This window comes from Brachyhypopomus gauderio, chromosome 1 (genome assembly GCF_052324685.1).
Source record: "Brachyhypopomus gauderio isolate BG-103 chromosome 1, BGAUD_0.2, whole genome shotgun sequence".
NCBI classification, from domain to species: domain Eukaryota; kingdom Metazoa; phylum Chordata; class Actinopteri; order Gymnotiformes; family Hypopomidae; genus Brachyhypopomus; species Brachyhypopomus gauderio.
The window spans coordinates 46955508-46983378 of NC_135211.1; the positions used below are offsets into that span (position 1 = coordinate 46955508).

Below are 27871 nucleotides of genomic sequence, written 5' to 3' on the forward strand. Positions count from 1 at the left end.
TGCACTGCATCTTAAGCCATCCAGCAGAGATAAGACACTCACCGTCCTCTCTAGAAGAAGGAAAGTAAGATAAGAGGTCTGGTTTTATCAAAGAAAATTATGGATCAACTTTTCCATTTTGGAAGAGAAGTGCAAAGGTTCATGGTGCTGTCCTCTGATAGTGTGAGGGTACTGGGAGACTTTTCTTTCATTTAGGGGATTTTGGACTGTGTAATTGACTTTATAACCTGAGAACACACTGTAAGCTAGGATTACCTACACTTCCACTTACACTACATTACTACATGTACATTACTAGCGATGTAACATTACATTATTACATGTACATTACTAGTGATAGAACTCTACATTACTACATGTATGTTACTAGTGATGGAACACTAAATTACTACATGAACATTAGTAGTGATGGAACACCACATTACTACATGTACATTACTAGTGATGTAACACTACATTACTACATTTACTTTACTAGTGATGTAACACTACATTACTACATGTACATTACTAGTGATGTAACACTACATTACTACATGTACTTTACTAGTGATGTAACACTACATTACTACATGCACATTACTATGATGGAACACTATATTGCTACATGTACATTACTAGTGTTGGAACACTACATTACTACATGCACATTACTATGATGGAACACTATATTACTACATGTACATTACTAGTGATGGAACACTACATTATTACATGTACATTACATAAAACTCTTTAGTGCACAGTGGGAGCGTTCAGGGCACACACACTGTCTGGGTTGTGTTCTCCACACTCTCCACCTCTTCCGCCCTTTTAGCGTGAAAGATGTTTCCATCCTGCTCAACCCAGGACAGTGTGGCGTTGTCCGTCATGCCAAGTTCCTCCAGTTTCTGCTGCATCTGTTTGATGAAATCTGTGTTTTATTACTGTATATTGCTTGTTTCTCCGATGAGCTGAAAACAGAGGGCTGGTTTTCCAAGAATCTGTTAAAAGTGCCTATCTGTTATGTTGCAAAGGAGAAGAATAGATTATACTACAGGTTTAGCCATGGTCTGCTTTTGGATAAACATCTTGCTCTGTTAAGCTGGAACTCAATCATTAAAACTTACTTCACACTACAAATGTGCTAAGATTTGATAAAAAATAATTTCAAAGATATAATATTACAAGGAGATTGCACAACTCACCTCTTCTAAAATAGATGACTGCAACTCAGGATCATTGATGTTCTGATCAGTCTTCACCGTCACTTTAACTGTTTGCCTTATAGTCGCTGGTGAAGCTTTTGGAGGACACACACACATAAGTGAGACAAGGTGGATTACAGTGTGACACAGAGACAGGTTCCTGATCAAGCCAAAAAAGAGTCAGTGTAAAGTATTACAATACATTTTGAGTTTGAGTGAAACATTCATGAGGGTGTCACAGGTTTATCAAATTTCTTTCAACAAACCAGGGAAAAAATTCATTAGTAAATGCAATGGCAACTTTAAAATTAGCAATTTCAGAAAAAACAAAAATAATCCTACAAAATCAGGTTTCATTGATTGATAGGTTTTTAAAGCAAACTTTTGTGCAGTGTTTGTGTGTGTGTATGTGTGTGTGTGTGTGTGTGTGTGTGTGTGTGTGTGTGAGTGTGTTGTCTATTGTAGGTAAATCAAATTCCAGTGATCAAATAACACATTAAACTCACTGCTATGACAGAAGAAAAAAAATGCACTATTGCAGGGCCAATCTCCAACCTGACCGTTGGACTGTTGATAATATGAACAGCTCTCAGTGTGCCAATAATTATTGGGTTCTCCGTTGATCCAGGAGATGGAGGAAGCAGTGGTTCCATCCACCCACTTCCAGCTGTCTCTAAACAGGCCGAACCAAGAGCTGGATTTAACCTTCGCTATTAGCAGGTTGTTGTCTGCTGTACTGTTCACGCTGGCCAAGTCTGTGTAGTTTGCTCGACAGTAGACCTGAGCTCCACGCCATGTCATGGGCGGAGTAGAGATCCAGACATACTTGCTGGAGTCGTTGTACTTTGCTGTGAAGTGACAATGAGAAATAAGATAAAACATTTAATTTGTCTAGTAGTTACATTAAAAGCAGTCTAAGCAAACCAGTTCTCTTAATTTATGAGATATCAGCCATCCCACCTAGCGGTTTCCTCTTTTAAGCCAAACTAGACTCATTCTAACACGGTCTGTAGTTGGTTCAGGTGATGATCACTGCTAGTGGGCAGTATGTTCACTAGTGTTCAGTGAGCAGCCTGCAGAGACACTGGCCTTTGCCCAAATGGCGCATGACATACAGAGACCATGCGGTTCTTATCTAAGGGGCTCATGATAGGAAATGTTGACTCACCATCAAAGCAGACGAAAGGTTTCAGGGTTGTGCAGTCATCATCCCACCACCATCCAGACGCATCTACTGAGCCACATGATTGATGGCCACCCGCGTTGTCGGGTTGTCCAGGTAACCAGACATTCATGGCCAACGTTACGTTGTTGAAGGACCAGCGCCAACTTGTGATGTCATTGTACAGTCCGATCCAGGCATTGCGTGATAAACCTTTGCTTTGTGCTTCTATGTGGAACTTTATCCAGTCACGCTGACTGATGACTACGGCCAGATCAGTGTACTGCTTCTCGCACTCTTCCTTTGCAGCCGTCCATGTTTTTTCTGACGTGATTAGGTGATATTCGCGAGGTGCAGATTGAACAACAGACATGATGACTTGGAAGACACCTGTTGGATATAATGGATTGTAAAACGCACACAGTAGATTTGCTGTATTAGGACTTGCTGATTCAAGTTCAGGTTTTTCTCTCTTAATCATATAGTGATTAAAATGAGGAGACATTTGGTCTGTCTTTCCAGACCACAACACCAAACTCTTTTCCAACTCTCAGCATACCAGGCCCAAATAGTCACTGGTCAAACAACGGTTCTAGTAGAAGGGCTCTAGTCCAATATCATCGTACCAGAATCAGAACCTCTGGGTCATGGATTAAAAGCAGAACACAATTACTGCAGAAAAATTAAATTTTGAATTAAAATAACGTTCATAGTCTAGCACTGGTGGACAGCTTGAACAGAACAGACATAATTATTAACAGAATTCATATTTTGTTTGATTTATTTTTTTGTTCTCACATACTACATTTACATTTATGGCATTTGGCAGACGCCCTTATCCAGAGCGACTTACTTTTTAAAAAATCTCATTTTATACAAGTGAGCAATTGAGGGTTAAGGGCCTTGCTCAGGGGCACCTCAGTCATGGCCTCAGGTCTGGGGATTGAACCCACGACTCTCCGATCGCAAGACCAGTTCCCTAACCACCAGGCCATGATTGCCCAAACAGGGGAGAGCGCGAACGCAGTCCCCCACTACCAGAAATTATGCAGTCGAGATTCCCGCATTTGGGGAAATCGCAAGGGTCAGCACAGCCTGAGTGCAATGGCTGAGCCTCACCTTGGGCGAACCACCTTCCTGATCATGGTCTCACCCCTGCCAGGTAAGTATGCATACCATGCATATGATGTCTGTAGATGGCAGTAGATTGCAGCTACTACTTGGACAGACAGAAACAGTGCACTGCAACTTGGCTATTACCTTCTATCATATTATTAAATTACATATTATTAAATTACAAAGTTATGGTGTTTACTGTCTCTGCTCTTCTCATATCATGTGTTCATCCAATCAGATATGCTATGCTTATTCCTTCAGTCACACCTAACTAATGGTGCCTGGACTGGTCAAAATTCATCACGTCTTTTGCAAAATGTGTTGAAATAAACCAAATCTACAATCAATACAAATGAGCAATTTAGTAAAAGAAACAAATTCCACTTTTTGTAAATAAAGTCCATTTAATTTTGTTTATTTGTCTGAATAACCAAATGTGCTTTACAGTCACACTCACCAACGATGCCCAACAGCTGGTGGTGAATCTGCCCCATATTGAAGTACTGAAAAGATTTTTTAAAAATCTATAAAATCAGATTTTTCAAATGTTATTTTCAATGCTTACATTATTACAAATTTTAATTAACAATTAATACAAAGACTAATCATAAGTGTTCGATTATAAGTGCTTATTAATATATATATTCCTTTGTCTAGCCTCTCACAAAACATGCTGCTAGAAGAGGTATCAGAAATATAATAGGAATATAATCAGAATAATAATATGATATAATAATGATAAGAATCTGTTAAACAGCAAAAAAAAAAAAAAAAAAAAACCCCAAAAACCTCAGTATTTCCAGGACTGTTTAAACATCAAGATTACATTTTTGGCAGTCCTAACAGGTATAATTGCAAACAGGTATGAGATGTGACATAAGATGAGATAAAAGAGAGGGGAAGACATAGACAGACAGAGACACAAGCCATTCAAACCATGACAAAGCTGTGTCAGCAATGTTCCCTAAGAACTGACTTACAGTCTGGATGAGTCTGAAGGTGAGTATGTGTGTCCAGCAGTGTGTCCAGAACGTCTCAGGTCTTTGCTGCCAGCTTCTCGTCTCTCTTCTGAGCCTTTATCCTGCCAACACTTTAATGCAAAACGTTCCTCTTCCCAAAGGACACACGTACATGCATGACGACTACACCAACATGGAGAGTGGACACTGATTTCCATTGTGACTTTCCATAAGTCTATTTAAATAGAAACAAAAAACATGAAAACGATCACTTCTCATTCTCACTCAGGTGGAGAGCAAACAGAGACAATGTAAAGTTTATAAAGAATTGTCTGTTGTAACACTCTCTACCACATTTTAGTCCAGTCATTTTGATTCTGGTGACTTTTTTCATATATACCCTCCAAACACATACACACACACACACACACACACACACACACACACACACACACAGGAACTGTCAAGGCATTTTATTTCATTTTGAGTGTTGTCACAAAAAGTGAATGATGATAATCTTACAACAAAATGTTTTCATCAAGAAATAGACATATAAAACAAGATGTAGTAACATTCATACTCATGTTGTAGACAAACAATTGCACAGCTTTAGGCATTTAACAATGAGATAAATAATACAGACAGAAGCACATTGGAACAACAGCAAACCAATGGCAGAGCAGTTGAACTGATTTCCTTAGCAAACCTAAAGTCAAGTGAAGGCAGTCTTTGTAACTTTATACACACACACACACACACACACACACATACACACACACACACACACACACACACACACACACTATTTTACATAGTAAAAGAGGTAGTCCATAAAAACAGCATACAATGCTGATTAGATCTAATATTCAATTCATTATTTAAAGGTAACCAATAGTTTATGACAGTGACTGGGCCTGGAAATCTCGAACCCATATTGCCATATATGTAAACATATAGTTAATCAGGTCTTTGAATTGTTTATATCACACATTGTGCTGTCTTGTAGTTAGAAATTTTGAAGTTGTGGTTTTACACACTAAATGAGTGATCGGCTACGGGAGGGTTACCAATACAAGATCTTTCACCAGGAGAGTTGAAAGGGGCACTTTTGATCGGTTCCTGTGTTAATCTGCTCCCAACTACATATCTCTGCTCTCATTTGCATATTACATTGATCTAACTAACCTACATTTCTTTGTTATTTAGAATACACTGTTTGTGCCTGTGAATTTGTTACATACCAGAGAAACTGACCAATCCGAATCCTGAAAACATTGCCACGTTGCTACAAAACATTGCAATAAAATTGTCCATTCAATTTGTCATTCTTCGTCCTTCTGATGAGATTTTCTCACAGCGTTGTTTGTACTTTACAAGAGCAAAGATCCAGAGAAATAGGGCCTACAGGACGTAGACTGATGCACAGCAGGGATGTGCATCTGAAATCTTGCTAGCGAAACTGCAAAGGCAGCAAGGATTTTTTTACAAAGCTGCACTGATGAGCTAATTTAATTTAGTGAGAAAATGTCTTCAGAAGACCCTCCTGCTAAAAGTGTGCCAAAAGTCACGTGATCCACAAAGGACACGTATTTGTACGTGTAGTGTGTGTGATGTATTAGAAAGTTGATCTGCATTTGTCTGAAAGTCACATATTTGCAATCGCGTTGTATTTGTTTAGAAATAGTATGATATTTGCGGGATATGTACTGTTTATTTACAACGTTTTGGCAGCATTATAACACCATAATGTTGTTAGAGAGGCAGTCAAGTCCCGGTCCAATGAGTTAGTGTTTTGTTATGTATCTGGTAGGCTATATATTGTACAGTGCTCAATAGATATTAGCTTGTAGTCATAGGATGCTGATGGACTCTGTTTTCTTCCTTTTCTTATTGTATGTAGTGAATTGCTCCGCTGCACGCCATATAAAACCTAAGCTGCTTGTTCTTGCTTATTCGTGTTGTGTTTTCGCCACCTAGTGGACAATCTGCACTCGGAAAACCAAACCGTTAGACTGCTGTGGCTGTTGGAGAATTATCATACGTTTTTATTGAGACACATAATTTCTCAGCAGAAACCTTTGTTTGGAGACAAAACCATGTTCATCTTGGGTTGCCAGATTTTTTGTGGTGAAATCTGTACAAGATCCTTCATAATAATTATCAAACTGCATCAGCACTAAGGCTATTGCTGTTCTCAGACCACATATTTCCCCCCCTCCTTAATTATATGGGTTAATATAGCATTTATCTGACTGAACTCGAATGACACCAACATTGTTATTTTTGTGGGATCTTTAAATCCTTGCGAGGTGTAGGACGGTTCTTGTCAGGTATTGCTTAGACCTAAAGTGACTAAAATGGGATATTTTATTATGCTTGTATGGTATTGCTTGCTTACATCTGTGAGTTAACTAGCAACATGTTATTGTGTGGTGTGTCACACGTGAGGTCCTCAGTTGTTCTTCAAGTAACTCTTTTAGAGATTCTATACAGATTTTTTGGCTGCCTCCACGTGAGATACCCGCTCTAGGGCTCACAAACTGGTTCATTTGAGTTGTACAACCCAATTATGCATCTTACTTGAGATGCACTTTATAGAAACATTTATGTAAACACGAGTAAGCACTTTCATAATTCTTTGCTCATTTTTTGTGGTAACAAAAAGACGTTTTGCGTCTTTATAATTGTTATATTTTTTCTAGCATTCAAACCACTAAATCCTGTTTACGTTTTATTTCATAAAATATGAAAAATATCTTTATTCACATTCTTCCCTACTGTAAATGTTGAACCACGTCCTTTATGGCCACAAAACAAACAAACAAAACCCCGTTTTCACAGAGCAAACTGTGGATTACCTGTTGAACGTGAGACGCGTTTGCAAAGCAGTCCTCGGGCAGCGGGACCCGGGGGCGCGCTGCGCGCCGCCGCTCAGGCGGTTCCTGGTAGGGCTGCGATCCCCTGCGAACGAGAAGAGGCTCCATAGCGAACACCTCAGATATGGCGGAGGGTGAGCTGGACGTCGATTCACTTATCTCCAGGCTTTTAGAGGGTGAGTTTTTGGACAACAACCGTGCATTTCGCCAGTTTGACGTGATACGGTGGGATTAGCCCCATGCGATATATTTACACCCTGGATGATGATGTTGTAACGTCTGGGTGTTTCTGTGAGAGGCCTGCTCTGCGAGAACAGGAGCGGCTTATAGCCCAACATGTCGGTGTGCGGACCTCACTACTTGTGTGAAAGGGCACACCTTTGATTCGCGCTGCTCTAGTCTCCCCTCCGGGCTATTAAGAAGCCTTTTTTGTTCATTTGTTTCGTTCTTTTTTAATGAACGTATTTCAGACGAAGTGACTGCACAACGAATTATAGTTCAAGTTATTCATGCGATTGAGTTGAAGCGTATGAAGTTAAAGCGACTGTTCGCTCTATAATCGTTATAAAGTCGCGGGTTGATCGTTAATCGATTCGAATAATTTCCTCAGCGTCTTATACTGAGCAACAAACACTCGTTATCCGCTTTTGTTTTTAGTCACGGTTTATTCTACTGTAGTCGATACGAACCGAATCTGAAATGAGGGAAATTCAGCAACAATATTTGAGATTGAACACATTTGATATATGAGTGACAGCCCCGTTGTGTCCATGTCGCGCTTATTACAGCTGAACTACCTCAGTAACAAACGCGAGTTACTCGGGCACGGCCGTGACTTTTTCATGGTGGTCATTTTGTAGCAGCCTTTACACTCTAATACCATAATAACGCCCTTGTAAGCACAAACACAGCGATAATAACAGTAAACAGAGTCTTTGTCCGCCGCGCTATGTTGAATGGTATATATGTTCAGCTCATTTAGGCTCAGCTTATGTAATAATTGGCGGTGACTGGTCATAATTTGATAGCCCTTATCTCCACTTGTCTATACTGGAGCTTCGGGGCTTGTTATCATGTGTATAATATTTAACTAGCTTTCCGATGGCGAATTAGAATTAGGGCCAATTAAGTTAAGCTTAATTACTCAACTTCTTTTTTTATGAGACCGTTAAAATGGATAATGACTTCCTTTTCCTTATTGGGGGGTTTAATGTCCTAATCATTTTCATTAAGTAATAACCTTGTGATGTTATCCTTTCCCATTTTACCACAGTTTTAGTTATGTGTTTATGTGGATGCTGTTTACAAATTGCACTTTTAGGTGCACAATAAGCAATTTACTTTTGGAGAATGCTTTTTGGGACAACGTCATGTCTACATAATGGAGCATGCGTTGTTCTGGACAGCCTGAAGTGTGTTTGTTGTGGGGGTTCTAGACATTGTCAGGTCTGTACACAATGTACAACAATTTCCTTTTTTACCACACCTTTAAACGTCTTTCAGAGGGCTGTGGCTGAGTTGCATGTGGACTGAACATCCATTCATTTGTAATAATTGCCTCTTGTGCTGAGAAAGCATTTAACGGTCTATATTCACAAGACATGTGTCATTGTAGCACCAGTTTATGGGTCTCCTCTAAGATGCTAATCCCTTTGACAAAATAAGGTTTTTTTTCAGAATGTCTGCTTAGTCAAGAACACGGCTTGCTGTCATTATCGTGCATGGCGATCTGGCTTCTGTGCTAGGGATGAAGACCTGCACCCTTCCTGTCCAGAGCTCAATGTCTGCTCAAACTGTGGTCTGATGGGGGCAGGGGCTGGCCTGAGTCACACAAATATCCATTCAGTAGGGAAGACGGAGATCCAGTGAAGACCAGGACGTTAGGGTCCTTATCTCCTATCTGAAGAATTTAAACCTCTGCTGTTCTTAAGGACACTTATCATTTGGTGCATACTGTTCGTGTCATTTGTTTACTACAGGGTTGTTGTTTTGGTTCTAGAATGCATGTTTATTAGTTGTTTTGGTTCTAGAACGTGTCATTGTTAGTGGGTTTGGTTCTAGAATGCATGTTGGTTGGTGTGGTTCTAGAACGCGTGTTGGTTGGTTGGTTGGTTTGGTTCTGGAATGCGTATATGTTGGTTGTTTTGGTTCAAGAACACGTGTTGGTTGGTTGGTTTGGTTCTAGAACACGTGTTGGTTGGTTGGGTTTGATTCTGGAACGCGTCTGGTTACCACTGCGCCGTCTTCCAGGCTCGTTGTTCTTCCACACTGCGAGATTTGCCGCAGTGTTCTAGAAGCGTGTCCATGAAGAGCAGTGCGTTCACCTTACCCAGTTATGTTCCCTGTTGGTCCACTGAAGGAGAATAATACCTCTACAGCAGCTGTTCCCAAACTCTTTCAGTCTGTGCCCTTCCAAAACAAAATGTAGAAAACAGATGAAAGTGCCCCTTTACCTAATTATGAATTACATTCTGGAAAATACCATAAGAAAAGAGTGTTGGCATTTAGAATTACTGTGACTAAACCGATCTATAGTGTGCCTAACTCAAGTATTTTTTTTTTAGAAGCCTACCGTTTTAAAGATATAAAGTAGGCTATAGTGAAAAATGAGAAACATTATGGTGTTTTCGGTTTTAATCTTTAAAGTATCTTTAAAGTAACAATGCTGATTTAACAAAAATCTTGGCAGGTCGATATTTCTTTTGGTTATTTCTTTCACAGATGTTTGCCCATCCCCAGTATTTACTGAGGCTCTGATGGTGTTCAGTACACTGTAATGTTTGGGTTTGCACCCTACGACTTAATGTAGGTCTGTAAATTTGCTTTGGGAATGCTACTCTCCTGTTTGCTAACACCAGCCTCATGAGATCTGCTGCGATTGATTGTATTGAGCAGTACTGCGTCTGTAGGTGACCTTCAGTGTGTGGGAGGAACCCTGGAGACAGCACCAGTGCCCGAGAAACCTTGATTCCACCCACGACCTTATGTGGTCATGTCCCCGACAGCAATGATCCACACCAAAATAAGGGAGCTCAAAATAGTCCGGTTCTCCTTAGAATGGAAAAAAAAACAGCCTATGATGACCATGACAGTTAGAGGAGGGCATGCTGGAGACAGAGACACACACACGCACACACACTCACACACACGCACACACACACACACACACACACACACACACACACACACACACACACACACACACACACACACACACACACACACACACACAGCAGCTACACCAAAGATTTACATTAAAAAAACATTGAATATCCTAGGCTTTGGTTGGGGCTAGTGTGAAGGTTATGAAATCCACTGGGGGGGCAGAGTTAGGAAAAGGAGGCGTGGCAGGAAAAAGGGGCGGGGCAGGAAAAAGGAAGCAGAAGGGAGCCAGCTGTGCTCGCTGGCTACATCACAGCTTTGGCTTATAGTGCTTTAGTGCTGAGGCCACTGCCTGACTGCTACATATTCCAGATGCACAGTGAAGTGGATCTCTTTCTCTCTCTCTCTCTCTCTCTCTCTCTCTCTCTCTCTCTTGCACTCTCCAATTTTTAATTTTAATTCAATACATTTAAATTCCATTCAGACTAACTTACTGGCATGGAAGTTACTGATGCATTCTTTGCAAATATTTGGAAAAAATAGTAATAGTTCTCGTTCTTTCCCTCACACTGTCTCTCTCTCTCTCTCTCTCTCTCTCTCTCTCTCTCTCTCTCACCCTCTCTCTTGAGTTTGAGTTTCCACTGACAGTATCACAGCAGTAAATAGTGGTAGTTCTTGCCTACACCAGGTCCCACCCATACTGGCCTCTGTTCATTGTTTCACACACAGAACTGCGTCTCATAGCTGTGGGGGTTCAGGGGGAGGCTGTTCAGTTCCTGGCTGTGTGGAGTGTGTGTGTGTGTGTGTGTGTGTGTCTGCTCTTGGTGTTTCTCACTGGTAAATAAATCGACAGGCCGTTTCACAACACAACACGGCTCCTGCCGGTTTACGGCTCCACAGTGCCGTTCTGTTCGTCGCTGGGCCCAAAACACGCAACATAGCACTGAATCAAAATTTCAGATATCATTAGGACAAAACTGGTGACTAGATGAAGCTGTTCATCTGTTTGGAGTGTGATGGTACACTAGCTTAGCGTGGTCGGGTTGATAGTTTAGGGTCATAGGCTTGAGCTTGGAGGGTATGATTATATAGTGTTATGTAGATAACCTGCATCATGATGCACTTTCATGTCACATCATCCTCAGTACTGCTAGAGCACTTGCCATGTTTATGTTTACAGTGTGGCAAATGCCCGGCTATGTGTGTATCTTTACAGCTGAGTGTGTCTCTTTACAGCTATGTGTGTATCTTTACAGCTGAGTGTGTATCTTTACAGCTGAGTGTGTCTCTTTACAGCTGAATGTGTCTCTGTATAGCCTTGTGTATCTTTATAGCTGAGTGTGTATCTTTATAGCTGTGTGTCATTTTACAGCTGAGTGTATCTTTACATCTAAGTGTATATTTTTTATAGTTGTGTGTATCTTTACATCTGAGTGTGTCTTTATAGCTGTGTGTATCTTTTAGTGTCTTTAGTTCTGTTGCTGCACTCAGAGGAGCTAAACTGTCATCACATACTGTGTCATGTTGCCTTCAGATATCACATTCAGACGTTTTTACTGTGTCGGACAGCAATTCCTTCTTCATCTTCACTTTGCTCTTAGCGACTTCCACCTCTTCACGGGCCATGAGGGTTCACCTTCTCTCTCTCTCTCTCTCTCTTTTCCTCACGGTGTAAATGTCAACAGGCACAGCTGTCTCTGTTAGTAATCTCCTCCCCAGTCCCCCTTCAGTGCCTCTCCACAGGCGCTGGGACAACTCCTGTGAGTACTAGCCGTGCCAGTGGGGTTCTTTTGGGGACAGGTCCTTTGTACAGTAAACATGCCTCGTGTTCTCAGGGGACCTCACTTTGTCTCACACCGGGACGTCGTGTTTTTACGGGCCGCTGGTTTGTTTTTGTGTCTCATATTTTGTGTTCTGCAACATGTGTACCATGTGTTCCGTCAGCATTACAGTCGTCCTCTGGCCGTACATCTGGGAGCGGAAACTTTCTTTAATCTGCTCTCGTCCTTCAGACAGGGTTTGTTAAATAAGCACAAATGGAGGGACCTCATTAATGGCGATGGAAAAAGCGCTATACATGGTCCAGTGATGACCACTGAGCTATAACACACCGTATTCTTCCTCGTGGGTGCTTGTGTTCTGGGTGTACCGTCCTTTGGGCGTAGTAGTGAGCCACTCCATGTGGAATGCACCAGATTACGTCGATGTCTGGAGTCTGTCTTTGTGAGAACTGCTCGTGCAAATGTTGTCGGAGAGAAAAAAAGTGAATTCACGTTTGCGTCAGGTCAGTGTTGCGCTATTAGCCAGATTGTTCTTCTTTATCAGGACTGTCTACACACTCAAGAAATATTACACCAATATTACACGCTGAGTTCAAGAAGAACTTTAACCTAAAGACTCACCACTGCGGTGTTCACTTATCCCCGGGCATTATGGGATTGGCTGTACTAACAGCTGGTATATTGTTATATTGCATAATTCGTAGGTGTCAACATAATGATGGTGAAGCTGAACTGTGGTGAGTAACCGTGACGATGATCTAAAGAATCTTCGTCGCTGCAGTAGTCAATAGAAATGAATCTTTAACGCACCACCAGACAAATACCCAGAAGGCTCCTCGCTGTGATTGTAAATCTCAGCTCTCCATGGTGGTTCCTCTACATTTGAACATGCTCTCCATTCTTCTCCATGGCTTTTATGGCTGCAACCTCCCCCCATCCTCCTTAGATAAGCCAATGAGACGTACCTATTTAGACATTACAATGTGTGTGTGTGTGTGGGGGGGGGTCCTCAGACTTTGAAGTGTTGTTATGGCTAATCAGCATGAATTGGCTGTCTTCTTCCCTAAGGCCGAGTGGCTGGAGTGGTTGTAGGTTTTGTTGTATCTGGGCAGGAACACACCTGGTTCCACACCTGGTTCCATTAACACACCTGGTTCCACACCTAGTTCCACTCGATTAACCAGCGGGTGAGTTGGAGAACAGCTGATTACGAGGCTATGAGGGGCGGGGCTCCTGCTAGACTGTGAGGGGGCGGGGCTCCTGCTAGACTGTGAGGGGGCGGGGCTCCTGCTAGGCTGTGAGGGGGCGGAGCTCCTGCTAGACTGTGAGGGGGCGGGGCTCCTGCTAGACTGTGAGGGGGCGGGGCTCCTGCTAGACTGTGAGGAGAATGTGTCTGTTCTAGGCTGATGTGAGCAGCTGGATCAGCAGACCCAGCGCCATCGCCTTTATGGTCCTCCCCCTTTTATTGTGTGTGTGTGTGTGTGTGTGTGTGTGTGTGTGTGTGTGTGTTTGTGTGTGTGTGAGTGTGTGTGTGTGAGTCACTCATGCCCAGTGCTCAATTTCACTCTTTCCAGATTATAAAACAAGAGAAACTCAGTGTAATGACTTGACTCTTCAGATAAAGACCTCACTCTCCTCCACTCACAATTCTCTCTCTCAGTCACTCACACTCACACACACTCACACACACACACACACACACACACACACACACACACACACACACACACACACACACACACACACACACACACACACACACACACACACACACAAATTCCAGCCAACATTCCAACTAGCCTAACATACAGTTTAAAAAATGAAAACTATGTAAACTAACCAGCTTCATGTTTTTGTTTTCTCTCTCTTTCTTGCTTTAAAGTGTTTTATGGAGTGGGCCACAGTACACTATTGTTAACGTTTAGCGCACTAAACAAACACACTCCTTCATTGCTCACAATGCCAATATACAAAAGCGTTTCAAATCGATAATGTCTACGTGCTGTTCACGTTAAAGTATTAGATTGACCTCTTTTATCAGATACTGTTAACGAAGCAGCTCAAAGCCGCCCTCGATCAGTCTCTGTGCTAGCGCTGAGCTCGAAGCCGCCCTCGATCAGTCTCTGTGCTAGCGCTGAGCTCGAAGCCGCCCTCGATCAGTCTCTGTGCTAGCGCTGAGCTCGAAGCCGCCCTAGATCAGTCTCTGTGCTAGCGCTGAGCTAGCAGGTTGTGAGTTACTGGCCTTGGCCATCCTGATTTTGCAGAAATTTTAAAGAAATAAAATCCTAGAATTTTTATCTACTGACCTTCCAGATCTTCCAGAGAAGAGTTGTGTGGGTGTTGAACCAATGAACACGGAACTTTCCCAAGCTCCGACTAACAATATTGGTTAGAATAAAAAAAGGGCAGTCATGGTCCTGTGGTAGGGAACTGGTCTTGTGACCGGAGGGTCGTGGGTTCGATTCCCAGACCTAAGGCCATGACTGAGGTGCCCTTGAGCAAGGCACCTAACCCCAACTGCTCCCCGGGCGCCGGGCTAGGGCTGCCCACCGCTCTGGGCACGTGTGATCCACAGCCCCCTAGTAATCACTAGTGTGTGTGTGTGTGTGTTCTAAATGTACAGATGGGTAAAATTCGGAGGACAAATTTCGATTGCGGTGTAAATTATGTTTTTTTTATGCAGTGTGTGTGTGTGTGCGTGCGTGCGTGCATGTGTGTGTGTGTGATCTCTTGCTGTTGACATTAAGAACCATAATGCTGTTAGACACAGATACTTGCGTGCACACGAGCACACACACACACACACTTACGTTTTAGGGTATTCAGGTTCCATGAGCAGTAAAAATCACAATAGCCTTAATATAATTAAGTTCCATTTTCATGCAAGAGACCAAGAGAACAAGTGCTTGAGCCAATCAAGGTGTCACCATTTACCAGCCTCTGTGTGTGTGTGTGTGTGTGTGTGTGTGTGTGTGTGTGTGTGTGTGTGTGTGTGTGTGTGTGTGTGTGTGTGTGTGTGTTTGCTCACACTTGCATAACATTGATATCTTTAGAGGTCATGAGTGCCATGCTCATGTGTGAGATGTGCATTTAGGAGAACTGAGCGTCAGAGGATGGATGTGGAGGTGAGAGTGCAGACTGCTTTTGGTCGGTACGTACAGGAAGTCCAGGGAGGTTGATGTGTTCTGTCTGTGCTTTAGCCTTGAGCTCTGTGGTTGATGTGTTCTGTCTGGCCTCTAGACCTCAGCCCACAACCTATTCTGCTCCTGCTGTTGGCTCCCCATTCTCTCTCTCTCTCTCTCTCTCTCTCTCTCTCTCTCTCTCTCTCTCTCTCCTTTTCCCTTTCTCTTTCCTTCTCTCTTTCTCTCTCCTCTCTCCCTCTTTCTCTCTCCCTCGTTATTTGTCCTTCTCTCACGTTCTCTCTCTCTCTCTCTCTCTCTCTCTCTCTCTCTCTCTCTCTCTCTTTTGCCTCTCACACACACATGCTGAGAGGCAGTAATGCCAGCCAACTTCCCATTTAGTCTCCCCGCTAGGCCTGCCTCCATCCTGGGTGTATTACTGTACAACAGACCTGCCCGTATTGAAATAGATTAGTTCCATCTGTGTGTGTGTGTGTGCGTGTGTGTGTGTGTGTGTGTGGGGGGGGAAGAGTCCCCTTCCTCTGGCCAAAGAGCTATCCATATATGGCAGTTGATTTTGGAGAGAATGGTTTGTACATATACGCCTCTGTTCCGTTCTCTCTCTTTGTCCTCTGACACACACACACACACACACACACACACACACACACACACAAACACACACACACAATGACCTTTAAATCTGCCTCCTTGGCCAGTAGACATATGTTGCCTGACACATAAGTGGCAGGAAACCGCATGTTCAGGTCTGACTTCACTTTCAGCTCAGGTAAGGTGTGGTCTTTCTCACTCTACCACAGCCTCTCCTGGTGTGTGTGTGCGGCAGGCTCTGCTAGACTGGCTCCAGTGTCACTCCTACTCTCTTCTTTGGGCTCTCTCTCTCTCTCTGTCTGTTTCTCTTTTCCCTTCTATGGAGTTCTGCACCTACACAGTCACATGCACCCTCTCCATCTCGGCTCCGTCAGCGTGGGACGGTGTGGTCTCCCGTGGGCAGTATGGGTAGACATCATCCTGGATTTCACGATTTCTCGAGCATTTCCTTCTCGGATTGGACTGTAGTCCCATCACAGACTCTCTCATCACCGTGATGTCTTCATAGATTACTAGATTACTGCTGACGGCATTACAATCTCTCAGACAGACCCAGACATCGTTCTCTTCATCAGTCTAGAAGTTCGGTCAGTTTCAGCAGATCCTGCCCTGGGATGATGCGATATCGAGAGGTGAAGATGTGTGTGCTGCTCATGTTAACAGGGAGTCACTGAAGGTCTGCTTTTTAATCCAAATTGTAGGCCCATATTTTGCTCTACAAAGTTACCAAGTAACCAAAATGAAAGAAAGAAAGAAACAAAAGATATATGCTGTTACTTTTACACAGTGCACATGCACACACACACAAACACACACACACACACACACACACACACACACACACACACACACACACACACAGTATGAATATTAACACACAAATGCATGCTGACACAGCTTGTTAGTTGTAGATTTTGTGACATGACATGGCATTTCAGTCCTTCACCTTTCAGTGGAGAGAGGGAGGGGAGGTGAGAGAGAGAGAGAGAGAGAGAGAGGGAGAGAGAGAGAGAGAGAGAGAGAGAGAGAGAGAGAGAGAGAGAGAGAGAGAGAGAGAGAGAGAGAGAGAGAGAGAGCAGGAGGAGGGCAGTCCGAGGCCACTGATTCTGCACTGCAGTGTTTTATTTTGGCAGAGAAGAGAATCGGGGAGACACAAACTCTTGTGTTCTCTCCACATCCCCCATCCTCCCCCCCCACTCTGTGTCCCTCTCTCTCCCTCCCTCACTATGTGTCCCTCTCTCCCTCCCTCACTATGTGTCCCTCTCTCTCCCCCCCCCACTCTGTGTCCCTCTCTCTCCCTCCCTCACTGTGTGTCCCTCTCTCTCCCTCCCTCACTGTGTGTCCCTCTCTCTCCCTCCCTCACTCTGTGTCCCTCTCTCTCCCTCCCTCACTCTGTGTCCCTCTCTCTCCCTCCCTCACTCTGTGTCCCTCTCTCTCCCTCCCTCACTCTGTGTCCCTCTTTCTATCCCTCTCTCTCTTTCTCTGTCTATCTCTTTCCCACATCACAGGCCAAATTTGGATGGATGTTCTTTGCTGCCCTGCCCTGTAGAGTGGAATGCAGTACACACACACACACACACACACACACACACACACACACACACACACACACACATACACACACACACACACACACACACACACACACACACACACACACACACACACACACACACACACACAGACACACAGAGAGTGAAGTATGTATTCCTTGGATTATAAACTAATTTATACCTAGTAGCAATTACATGAAATATAATTATACAGTGTAAATATACAGCACTATAAAATCATAAACAGTTATGGCTTTCACATGAAACTTTATCTGTGTGTAATACATGCTGAGCTTGTAGTTGGTCAAACGTATCATTGTGTTCCTATTTATGTTCAGATGTGATCAGATGGTTGTACTAGTAGACTATCCTGTCTTTGAAGGCCAGCATCTGTAACCTGTAATATGGTGTTTATCTGAACCATGGCGACAAATCTGTCAGTCATTTAGATGAACCATGGTGACAAATCTGTCAGTCATTTAGATGAACCATGGTGACAAATCTGTCAGTTAGTTAGCCCCGCCTTCAACCCTGTCACTCGATCCTGTTGTCATGGAAATTTCCTTTTGTCTTAGGGGAGCCTTCTACTGCAGCAGGAAATGGGGGGACTCTCTGAGCCCTAACACCACACCTGCTTCAGAAGGAGAGTGGTACAGTCCCACGTCAAGGTCATTAGGACATACAGTCTAACAGCTGTGTGTGTGTGTGTGTGTGTGTGTGTGTGTGTGTGTGTGTGTGTGTGTGTGTGTGTGTGTGTGTGTGTGTGTGCACGTGTGCACAAACACACTATTTGTGTTGGCTTATTTGTTCTAAATTATTTCCATGGGCCAGACTTTAAATAGACTGGGTTTGTCTCAGTGTTGGGGTCTGTGTGTGAGTGTGCGCGTGTGAGTGTGTGTGTTATGTGTGTTAAGAGTGCTGGGCGGGGCTTTACCAGGTTTTTCCCAGGAGTGTTGGGGCCACAGGCTCCCAGCGTAACCTGACCAAGGTGGTCAGAGATGCTCTACTGTACGCTGTCTTGGTTTCAGATCACATTACCTGTTACCCAATCCCCAGACATCCAGTCAACACTCTGCCAGTATGTTTGTGTATGTGTGCGTTTGTGTGTGTTGTTCACCACTTTCCGACACATAGACACATTTGAGTCCAGTAAATCTGTAAATTTAGTTGTTTTGTTTAAAAAGGCATCTTCCTAACCCTGACACAGTAGGGAGGTGCTTTCATTGGGGTGGATCCATGAATTGGCATTAGAAATCCCGGCTGGAGGTGTCAAAACACACTCTCTCTCTCTCTCTCTCTCTCTCTCACACACACACACACACACAGTGTGACTGTAATCATGAACAAGTTCATAACCAAAGTCCAGAGAACAGACAAAGGCTACATGAAAATATCGCTAACAAAATAACCTACGGCTGTTCACATCTCAGCTGGTGGAGGGTTGTTTTCTCATGTTGAACTTCTGAACTGGTCTTCCATAGACTGCAGTAGTGCTGAAACTACTTCAGCACCCAGTACTAACTCACTATTGAACTCTAAAATGTGTTTGGTGAACGTTCTGGGCTTGTATTTCTGGGTAGTACTACATGTCCATGTGTGCAGATGGGATGCCCAAGTCCTTCAGCTACATAATGTCCTTGTTGGTTCCGATTGGCGGCTGAGAATGTGGGTTTGGGCCAGAGTTTGTCAGCTGTGTGCTCCAGACCTGAATGTCCAACGAGCTTGTAAACAGAACCTGCTTTTGGACTGTTTTACTCTCAGTAGCGTTTGCAAAAAACAGTCCTGCTGTTTGTGCTATTGAGAGAGAGGGAGGGAGGGAGGGAGAGGTTGTTTATCTGTGACTTTTTCGTTTTAATGGCTTAAGCCTTCTGTTGTTTTCGGCTGCTCTGTCTGTAATGAGCCCGAGACTCCGGGCATATTGATCTGAGGGCGAGACTTCAGTGGTGCTGATCTCAGATCTGACGGCATTACGTTAGCGGTGCTGATCTCAGATCTGACGGGTGCTGATCTCAGATCTGACGCCGTTACATTAGTGGTGTGGATCACTGATCTGACACCAGTTGGCGGTGGCGGTGGCGGTGCACGTTGGCGGTGCTGATCTCTGGTCTGACGCCGTTACATTAGCGGTGCTGATCTCTGGTCTCCACAGATAAGACCTCTGTCACAGGAGACCAAACACACACCAACTTTTAAGTTAGCTGTTAGATCGGGCCTTGAATTGCTTTTCTTTTACTTTATTTTGGAACGCATTGTTCTTGCCGGCAAAGTTAAATTTTGCATTTTATTGGATTCAGTTCTTTTCATGTTTATCCCTTTTTTATTTTTTAGTTTTGTTTTATTGGCGTGTTTGACAATAATTGTACTAATCTCCTTTTACCCTTTTGTACACTCTTTCTCCCTCATTTTCTCTCCCTCTCTCTCTCTCTCTCTCTCTCTCTCTCTCTCCCTCCCTCTCTCTCTCTCTCTTCCTCTCTCTCTCTCTCTCCCTCTCTCTCTCTCTCCCCCTCCCCCTCTCTCCCTCCCAGTGCGAGGATGTCGCCCAGGGAAGATTGTGCAGATGACGGAGGCTGAGGTGCGGGGGTTGTGTATCAAGTCCAGAGAGATCTTCCTGAGTCAGCCCATTCTTCTGGAGCTGGAGGCCCCCCTGAAGATCTGCGGTCAGTTTCACCCTCTGGCTCTGTGTCAGACCCGCCCGGCCGGCGCAGCCCGGCGAGAGTGGTGAGAGAGAGGCTCACGGATCCGCTCATCTGCAGCTCTCCCTGTTTACCTGAGTCACTCCTCCGGTCTGGGGTTGCCCGCTCATGCCCAAACCCCCGCTCGGCCCAACGTGGTGGGGGGGGTGCAGTAACAGTGCAGCCTGTCTGACTGCCGCCTGTTCTCCGTTGTAGTAAATGCCGAACGCTGCGTGCTGATGGAGGCAGGGTGTCGGGGTGTAACGCACTCTCTTAAAGCCACGTGGCTCAGACATGAACACTTCACACACTTCAGACATGCTTCCCTTTCACTCCTCTGCTGAAGCTTTAATTAAGGCCCTGTTCTCAATCACTCTACACCCGCCCTCAGTCCCGCCCTTAGTCCCGCCCTCAGTCCCGCCCTCAGTCCCGCCCTCAGTCCCGCCCTCAGTCCCATCCTCAGTCCCGCCCTCAGTCCCGCCCTCAGTCCCTCCCTTGGCCTTCTCTACAGCAGCACCCAGGCTTTGAATAGTCTACCAGCGGAATGCAAACCAGTCTCATATGTAGTTTAAATCCAAAATGAATACCTTATTATTCAATAGGCTTTCTGGGGGGCTGGATGTAATGTAAATGAGTGATTCCGTATGCAAGTGCGTCTTTGATATATGCTAGAGAAGAGGACAGGGAAATGGCTTATAATAATAATAATACATTTTATTTGTAACGCATTTTACATTTGAACAAATCCCAAAGTACTACAGAGTAAAATCAGCCATATCGAAGCTTAGATCTGAGAACTACGAACATGCTTGGAGCATTTGTTCTGCACTTTAACATCTGTTGTTTTGAGATTTATAAATAAAATCATTATTATGATTATTTGAGGATTTCTTCATAGGTCAGTTCATGTGATTTAGTATCAGTTCATTATCAAAACGAGGTGAAGTATCAAAACAGATTGTTCATAGAATCTGTGAATCATTATCAGCTTCAGTCATCCAGACTGAACTGATTTAAAACTGAATTCATCCAAATTCTTTCTGTGCAGTTACATTAGAACTCTAGAGATCTGCTCTTCAATTACAGTCTGGGCTCTTTGCTAGAACCTTCCCGTATTCTTACACTAATTTCACTTTTATTTTCCTCCAGATCAGTTTGTATTTGTTTGTATTTCTCCAGAAGTGTCGTTACAGAAATGTTGTAAGAATTCTGTCTACGCCACATTTATGCATTTATAGCTCTGTAAATGAAAGCCCATAACCGAAAGCACATCAGTGGTATATAATATAAACACCTTCTGTTCGTGCTGGCGCCACACGTCTGCGCGACCTCACGTCTGCGTGGCTTCACGTCTGCGTGGCTGCATGTCTGCACAACCTCACGTCTGCGTGGCTGCATGTCTGCGTGGCTGCATGTCTGCGCGACCTCACGTCTGCGCGACCTCACGTCTGCGCGGCCTCACGTCTGCGTGGCTGCACGTCTGCTTGTCTGCGGAGATGCACAAGAGCAAATTCAGTCTGTCCAAAGAGACGTGGTACATGGCTAACACTATGGGTCAAGGGGAATTCACAAACTGTGAGGTAATATAAATGATATTTAGTTCATGCCGAATTTGGGCAGTGAGGTCATGTGCTTCACGTCTTAGCCAATCAGGGGAAAGGCTGTAGTGGCAAAGCAAAAAAGTCAAATGCTACTGCTGAGTTTAACTGAGTTTAACTGACGTATATTTCAACTTGTATCTTCAAGCCACCGAAATAGTTGTTGCCTGCTTGTTCTGGAGGGGGAACATGTCCTACAGGCCTGGCCCACTGTTCACCACTGTTCAGTTCTGTTCACCATTTTTCAGTTCTGTTCACCACTGTTCACCACTGTTCGGTTCTGTTCACCACTGTTCAGTTCTGTTCACCACTGTTCACTTCTGTTCAGTTCTATTCAGTTCTGTTCACCACTGTTCACTTCTGTTTAGTTCTGTCTGTACCAGTGGGAAGATTTGAAATGCGGGGAGGAACCGCCTCCGTGTGAGGTCCTGTGTTGGTTGGGGTCAGAGGTCATGAGACCCTCTGCAGTTATCTCTCCCGTTTTTTGTACACACACGGCTGTCGACCTTTTAAGACAATGCAGCGCGTTTCAAGCCCCTGAAGACGTGTGGGATCAGGGAGGCTCTCGTCTCTGGACATTCTCTCCTCTGCTAGTCTAAACGCAGTCAAAAAGCTAAACCACCCAGCAGTAATGTCCTGAGACGCCTTTCTAGAACCACCATGGGTGGACGTGTGGAAAATGAAAAGATAAAGGGCACTTCATCCTGTGTGGGCGAAAGCAAGCTTGTAGGGTGTGAGTGCGTGCTATATAGGGCAGTGGTGCCCTGAGACTGTTGAGTTTGAATGGCCGATACCTTCATTCGCTTGATCAGAGAAGACATACAGCTGCTTCTCTCTCTCTGTCTATCCATGTGTTTCTAAACTTTTGTCTGTATTTTCTGCTCTTCCTCATTTTGGTGCAGTCTCTATTTTGAGTTTGTTCACTGTCTATTTACTCCCCTCACCGAAAGTGTCTCTCTCTCTCTCTCTCTCTCTCTCTGTGAGCTTTGATCATCCCCCTTGCATCCTCTGTCTGTAGGTGACATCCATGGTCAGTACACAGACCTGCTGAGGCTGTTTGAGTACGGAGGTTTCCCCCCAGAGGCCAACTACCTGTTCCTGGGGGACTACGTGGACCGAGGGAAACAGTCCCTGGAGACCATCTGCCTCCTGCTGGCCTACAAGATCAAATACCCCGAGAACTTCTTCCTGCTCCGCGGCAACCACGAGTGTGCCTCCATCAACCGCATCTATGGCTTCTACGATGAGTGTATGTGCATGTGGAATAACTAACACACACACACACACACACACACACACACACACACACACACACACACACCTACAAAGGCATGTGTCAGTAGCATCTGTATAGAGCAGGGGTCACCAACATGTCGCCCGCGTGGACGTCACGAGTCGCCCGCGGGCTTGTTTTAAAAATAGCTCACTATAGTGCCATGCACCAAAGCGCTGCATCGTTTATGTTTTTGCTACTATTATAGATTGTCCGCGGTTGCTAGCGGTCTTCCCGCTTAGCAATTGACACTCGCACACGCACCCCCCCGCTCAACAACTTTTCGTTAGATTGATGCGAATTCATCTGGTAGCCCTCCGCAATAATTGGTCTCCACGAAGTAGCTCCCAGTTTCAAAAAGGTTGGTGACCCCTGGTATAGAGGCTGGTGTTACACTTTTTCTAAGTTCCTAATCTTTGTAGGACGGCTTGGTTTTGGTTATTCATGCTGATTTGAGGGCAGATTTGTCTTGTCTTTGCTGAATAAGCTTAAAGGCAAATGATCAGCGTGACAAACTGATTAGTGTTTACATGCAGCACACTGGTTCCACCTAGTGGGGGAAATAAGAAACTGCATATTCAAATGTACTTGTATTACCATATATTTTGTATATCACATTAATGCCACTGTCTCTATCCGTCCATCCACACACACACACACACAAACCTCCTAGAATTTGGAGGAAGCACCTAGCTTACATGAATGAAGGATCTCTGTCTGAAATGTCCTCATTCTCTGGAAATCTTCTGTCATATTTACTCTACACATAAAGGAAACGTTTGCATAAAATCATTTATCTGTGATTCTCAGGCAAGCGCAGATTCAATATCAAATTGTGGAAGACGTTTACCGACTGTTTCAACTGTCTTCCTATTGCTGCTATCGTCGACGAGAAAATATTCTGCTGCCACGGAGGTGGGTCACCATGGAAACTCGTTCCTTTCGGAGTAATTTCCTGGAGTGGAGGATCTTGCTACATGTGTAACTTATAGACAAGCAGCTCGGCTGGAGGTTAACATCTGAGAAGCTTGTGGTTCCTGTCAGTCATTTAAACAGAGCAGTTGCAGTTTCTAACACTCCCATCACTTTGCATAATTAATGCAGCCCTGACTCTAGTTAATTGAATTGCTATGATTAATTAATGGACCTGCTTAATTGGCGTCCCCTGTCCCAGGCCTGTCTCCGGACCTGCAGTCCATGGAACAGATCAGAAGGATCATGAGGCCCACAGACGTACCTGACACAGGTGAGGAGACCTAGGGAGGACAGGTGTGTCTCCTCCCCCCACTGCTGAGGTTCATCCAAGTTGTTGCCTTTTTAACATCGTCATAGTGCTTTATGCAGTGTCATGACTTTGGTCATAGTGCTTTATGCAGTGTCATGACTTTGGTCATAGTGCTTTATGCAGTGTCATGACTTTGGTCATAGTGCTTTATGCAGTGTCATGACTTTGGTCATAGTGCTTTATGCAGTGTCATGACTTTGGTCATAGTGCTTTATGCAGTGTCATGACTTTGGTCATAGTGCTTTATGCAGTGTCATGACTTTGGTCATAGTGCTTTATGCAGTGTCATGACTTTGGTCATAGTGCTTTATGCAGTGTCATGACTTTGGTCATAGTGCTTTATGCAGTGTCATGACTTTGGCCATAGTGCTTTATGCAGTGTCATGACTTTGGTCATAGTGCTTTATGCAGTGTCATGACTTTGGTCATAGTGCTTTATGCAGTGTCATGACTTTCATCGTAGTGTTTTTTGCAGTGTCATGACTTTCATCATAGTGCTTCTTATATTCCAGCAGCAACTAAAAGTAAAAAAGATAATAAGAAAATAATAGCAAAATAGATCATAATAGCAAGAAAGAATTAATATTAATGCATACAAGATTGAATTAAACAAATTGTTTTGCGGTACAGGTAGTGGTTACTCGATATTAAATACCAAGAAGAACACAAACAAACTTTTCTTCTTGAACGTTTGCCTGTAAAGCCGTAGTGCTGCCAGACTCCAAGGTTGGGAGTGTGTTGTGACTTTTCTTGCGGAAGGTTCCTGAAGGTGCTGTGTCCTCACAGGGCTGCTGTGTGATCTGCTGTGGTCCGACCCGGATAAAGACGTTCAGGGCTGGGGCGAGAACGACCGCGGGGTGTCCTTCACGTTCGGCGCCGACGTGGTCAGCAAGTTCCTCAACCGCCACGACCTGGACCTCATCTGCAGGGCACACCAGGTGGGTCGGCACTGCCTCAGCTCACCTGCGCTAGGGAGACGCAGGTACTGGAGCAGGTCCTGGAGCAGACGTGCTCATAGAACCTCCCAGAACCTTGACGCTCCCTGACGCTGCTCTCATTCAATCGCGTCCCACAGTCCTGTGAAACATGACGGAACAAACCCAGAACCAGGTCGCCATTTAAAAAAATGACCGAATTATGCTGCAGCTCAAAGCTGGGAACGTTCACTTGAATGTTGTTTTTTTAATTTATGTAAATGTCAGGTCCTCTGTGAAGCGAGTGCCAGGTGGATTTGCTGTTTTTAGCCGAAAGAGGCCAACGCTGTTGTGTGCAGATGCTGTCTCGCACACGCAGGCTTGGGCCCGTCTCCTGTGTTCTTATAACGGCAGATAAGCTGTAGCCACGGGCTTCAGGGCACATGGCGTTTATTTGAGTGATGAGGGACAGAGGCGAGACAGTAAAATCAGAGTGGGTAGGGCACCGTGTAGAACTGTTCTACTAGCCTTCATGTAGTGGCTCCTTTAAAATCTATTTTATGAGAATGTTAACAGCAATGAATCTGCCAGAGTATGTGTGTATAAAGTGTGTGTGTGTGTGTGTGTGTGTGTGTGTGTGTGTGTGTGTGTGTGAGCTACCCTGTTTTCTTTTTGCAGTTGTGCTACTTGTCGGTGTTGCTCTAAAAAGTTAAATATGTGTTTCCCATGTGGTGGTGTAATATTTTATAATCACAGTGTAATGTCACAGTGCATGTTACTGTGTGTGTGTGTGTGTGTGTGTGTGCCAACTACCTAAATGACAAGATTGTGACAAGATTATAATTTTCAGCAATTACAGGTGTCATTTACCTCAGGGTAATAACACACTTATGCGTGTGTATGTTGCTGTAGGTGGTGGATACGGCTTTGAGTTCACCGTGTGATATCAGTGTAATGTCACACTTATGATGGTGTGTGTGTGTGTGTGTGTGTGTGTGTGTGTGTGTGTGTGTGTGTGTGTGTAGGTGGTGGAGGATGGCTATGAGTTCTTTGCCAAGAGACAGCTGGTTACTCTCTTCTCAGCTCCAAACTACTGTGGAGAGTTTGACAACGCCGGCGGGATGATGAGTGTTGACGAAACACTCATGTGTTCTTTCCAGGTAACATCAACACACACTTACAGACGCGGTAACACACACTTGAGTTGTCAGGTGACATCACAGCCCTTAGATCACGGACTAAATCCAGTCTGGATCGCTACGGTAAAGAACAACAGCACTTTCTGTCTTCAGTGTTCATTTATTATCAGTATATTCCTCATTACTAAAGATTTATGGGTAGTAGAAGAACAACTGGACACTCACTAAACCCAGAATGCTTCAATTAGACACAGGCAGTGTAGCATAGGCAGTGTAGCATAGGCAGTGTAGCATAGGCAGTGTAGCACAGGCAGTGTAGCACAGGCAGTGTAGCATAGGCAGTGTAGCACAGGCAGTGTAGCACAGGCAGTGTAGCATAGGCAGTGTAGCACAGGCAGTGTAGCACAGGCAGTGTAGCACAGGCAGTGTAGCACAGGCAGTGTAGCATAGGCAGTGTAGCACAGGCAGTGTAGCACAGGCAGTGTAGCACAGGCAGTGTAGCATAGGCAGTGTAGCATAGGCAGTGTAGCACAGGCAGTATTTACTTTATATTTAAAAGCCGGTCCATTTCAGGCAATACTCTGCTGAGTTTCTTCTTATATGAAGCAGCGTTGTTCAGGAGGGGCTGCATAAATAAAACATTCATAGTGTAATTTTTATGTAAATATATATGTGTAATGTATTATTATTATAGAGTTCTTTGTGTTTTCTCATTAGATTCTGAAGCCATCTGAGAAAAAGGCAAAGTACCAATATGGGGGGATGAACTCCGGCCGCCCCGTGACTCCGCCCCGCACAGCAGCCCCGCCCAAAAAACGATGAATGTCAGAAGAAGTGATTGCCTCAGAGAAAGAGAGAGAGAGAGAAAGAGAAAACGACTTGGAGATGAAGTACCAGGAGCGTATGAGTGTGAAATTCCCTCCGCAATTTCTATGACGACGGAAAACAAAGTAGTTAAAAGTGATGTGAGATGCAAGCTTTCTGATTTTAAAACACTTATTACACCCCCACTTCCTGTTCCCTGAACTATGTTATTATTGTATTACTCTGTGTTGTTTCTCCGCCATCTTTGAATCCATTCTTCACCTGTGTAACTACATTTTTCAATTAAGTGTTCTGAGGGGGAAAATACATACAAACACACACACACACACACCATAATCCACATGCACACGCATACATACACACAACCATCTTCCACACACATGCATATATGCCCATCCACACACACACCATTATCCACACGCACAGGCATACACAAACACACACACACACACACACACCATCATACACACACATGTATACATGGCCACACACAGCCAGCAGCAGTGGGTCTGCATCAGTGTATCATTGTTATGGCTTTGCTTTCGCCTCTGACAGAATGATGTACATTGAACGAGCTCTTCTTTTTTAAGTTTACTGTTTAATTCTTCCAACCTGTTTAAAAGGAACAGGAATCAGTAAATAAACCAATAACGTCATCTGGGTTTTCAGTAAATAAACCAGAATAAAAAGACGAGGAA

The 27871-nt window shown here is 44.1% G+C and overlaps 2 protein-coding genes, 1 long non-coding RNA gene and 1 other non-coding gene across 4 annotated transcripts; 1 reads left to right on the forward strand and 3 right to left on the reverse strand.

Annotated features, from left to right (window-relative positions):
• Positions 1-7405, reverse strand: LOC143522682 (putative C-type lectin domain family 20 member A). The gene is made up of 7 exons (XM_077016436.1): positions 7283-7405; positions 4446-4659; positions 3923-3989; positions 2356-2739; positions 1694-2035; positions 1188-1282; positions 1-899 (listed from the first exon to the last, which is right to left on the reverse strand). Exons 3-7 carry the CDS (start codon positions 3957-3959, stop codon positions 756-758), a joined length of 1002 nt encoding a protein of 333 aa, XP_076872551.1. The 5' UTR covers positions 3960-3989; positions 4446-4659; positions 7283-7405; the 3' UTR covers positions 1-755.
• LOC143528110 (U1 spliceosomal RNA) lies at positions 3356-3519 on the reverse strand. The gene has a single exon (XR_013134362.1). It is a non-coding gene; the product is annotated as a U1 spliceosomal RNA (small nuclear RNA).
• On the forward strand, positions 7335-27871 carry LOC143522690 (serine/threonine-protein phosphatase PP1-beta catalytic subunit). Its single transcript, XM_077016446.1, has 8 exons — positions 7335-7476; positions 19993-20124; positions 22756-22986; positions 23821-23925; positions 24185-24256; positions 25082-25233; positions 26235-26369; positions 27066-27871. Exons 1-8 carry the CDS (start codon positions 7425-7427, stop codon positions 27168-27170), a joined length of 984 nt encoding a protein of 327 aa, XP_076872561.1. The 5' UTR covers positions 7335-7424; the 3' UTR covers positions 27171-27871.
• Positions 24215-26961, reverse strand: LOC143522705 (uncharacterized). The gene is made up of 3 exons (XR_013133115.1): positions 26894-26961; positions 24971-25372; positions 24215-24813 (listed from the first exon to the last, which is right to left on the reverse strand). It is a non-coding gene; the product is annotated as an uncharacterized LOC143522705 (long non-coding RNA).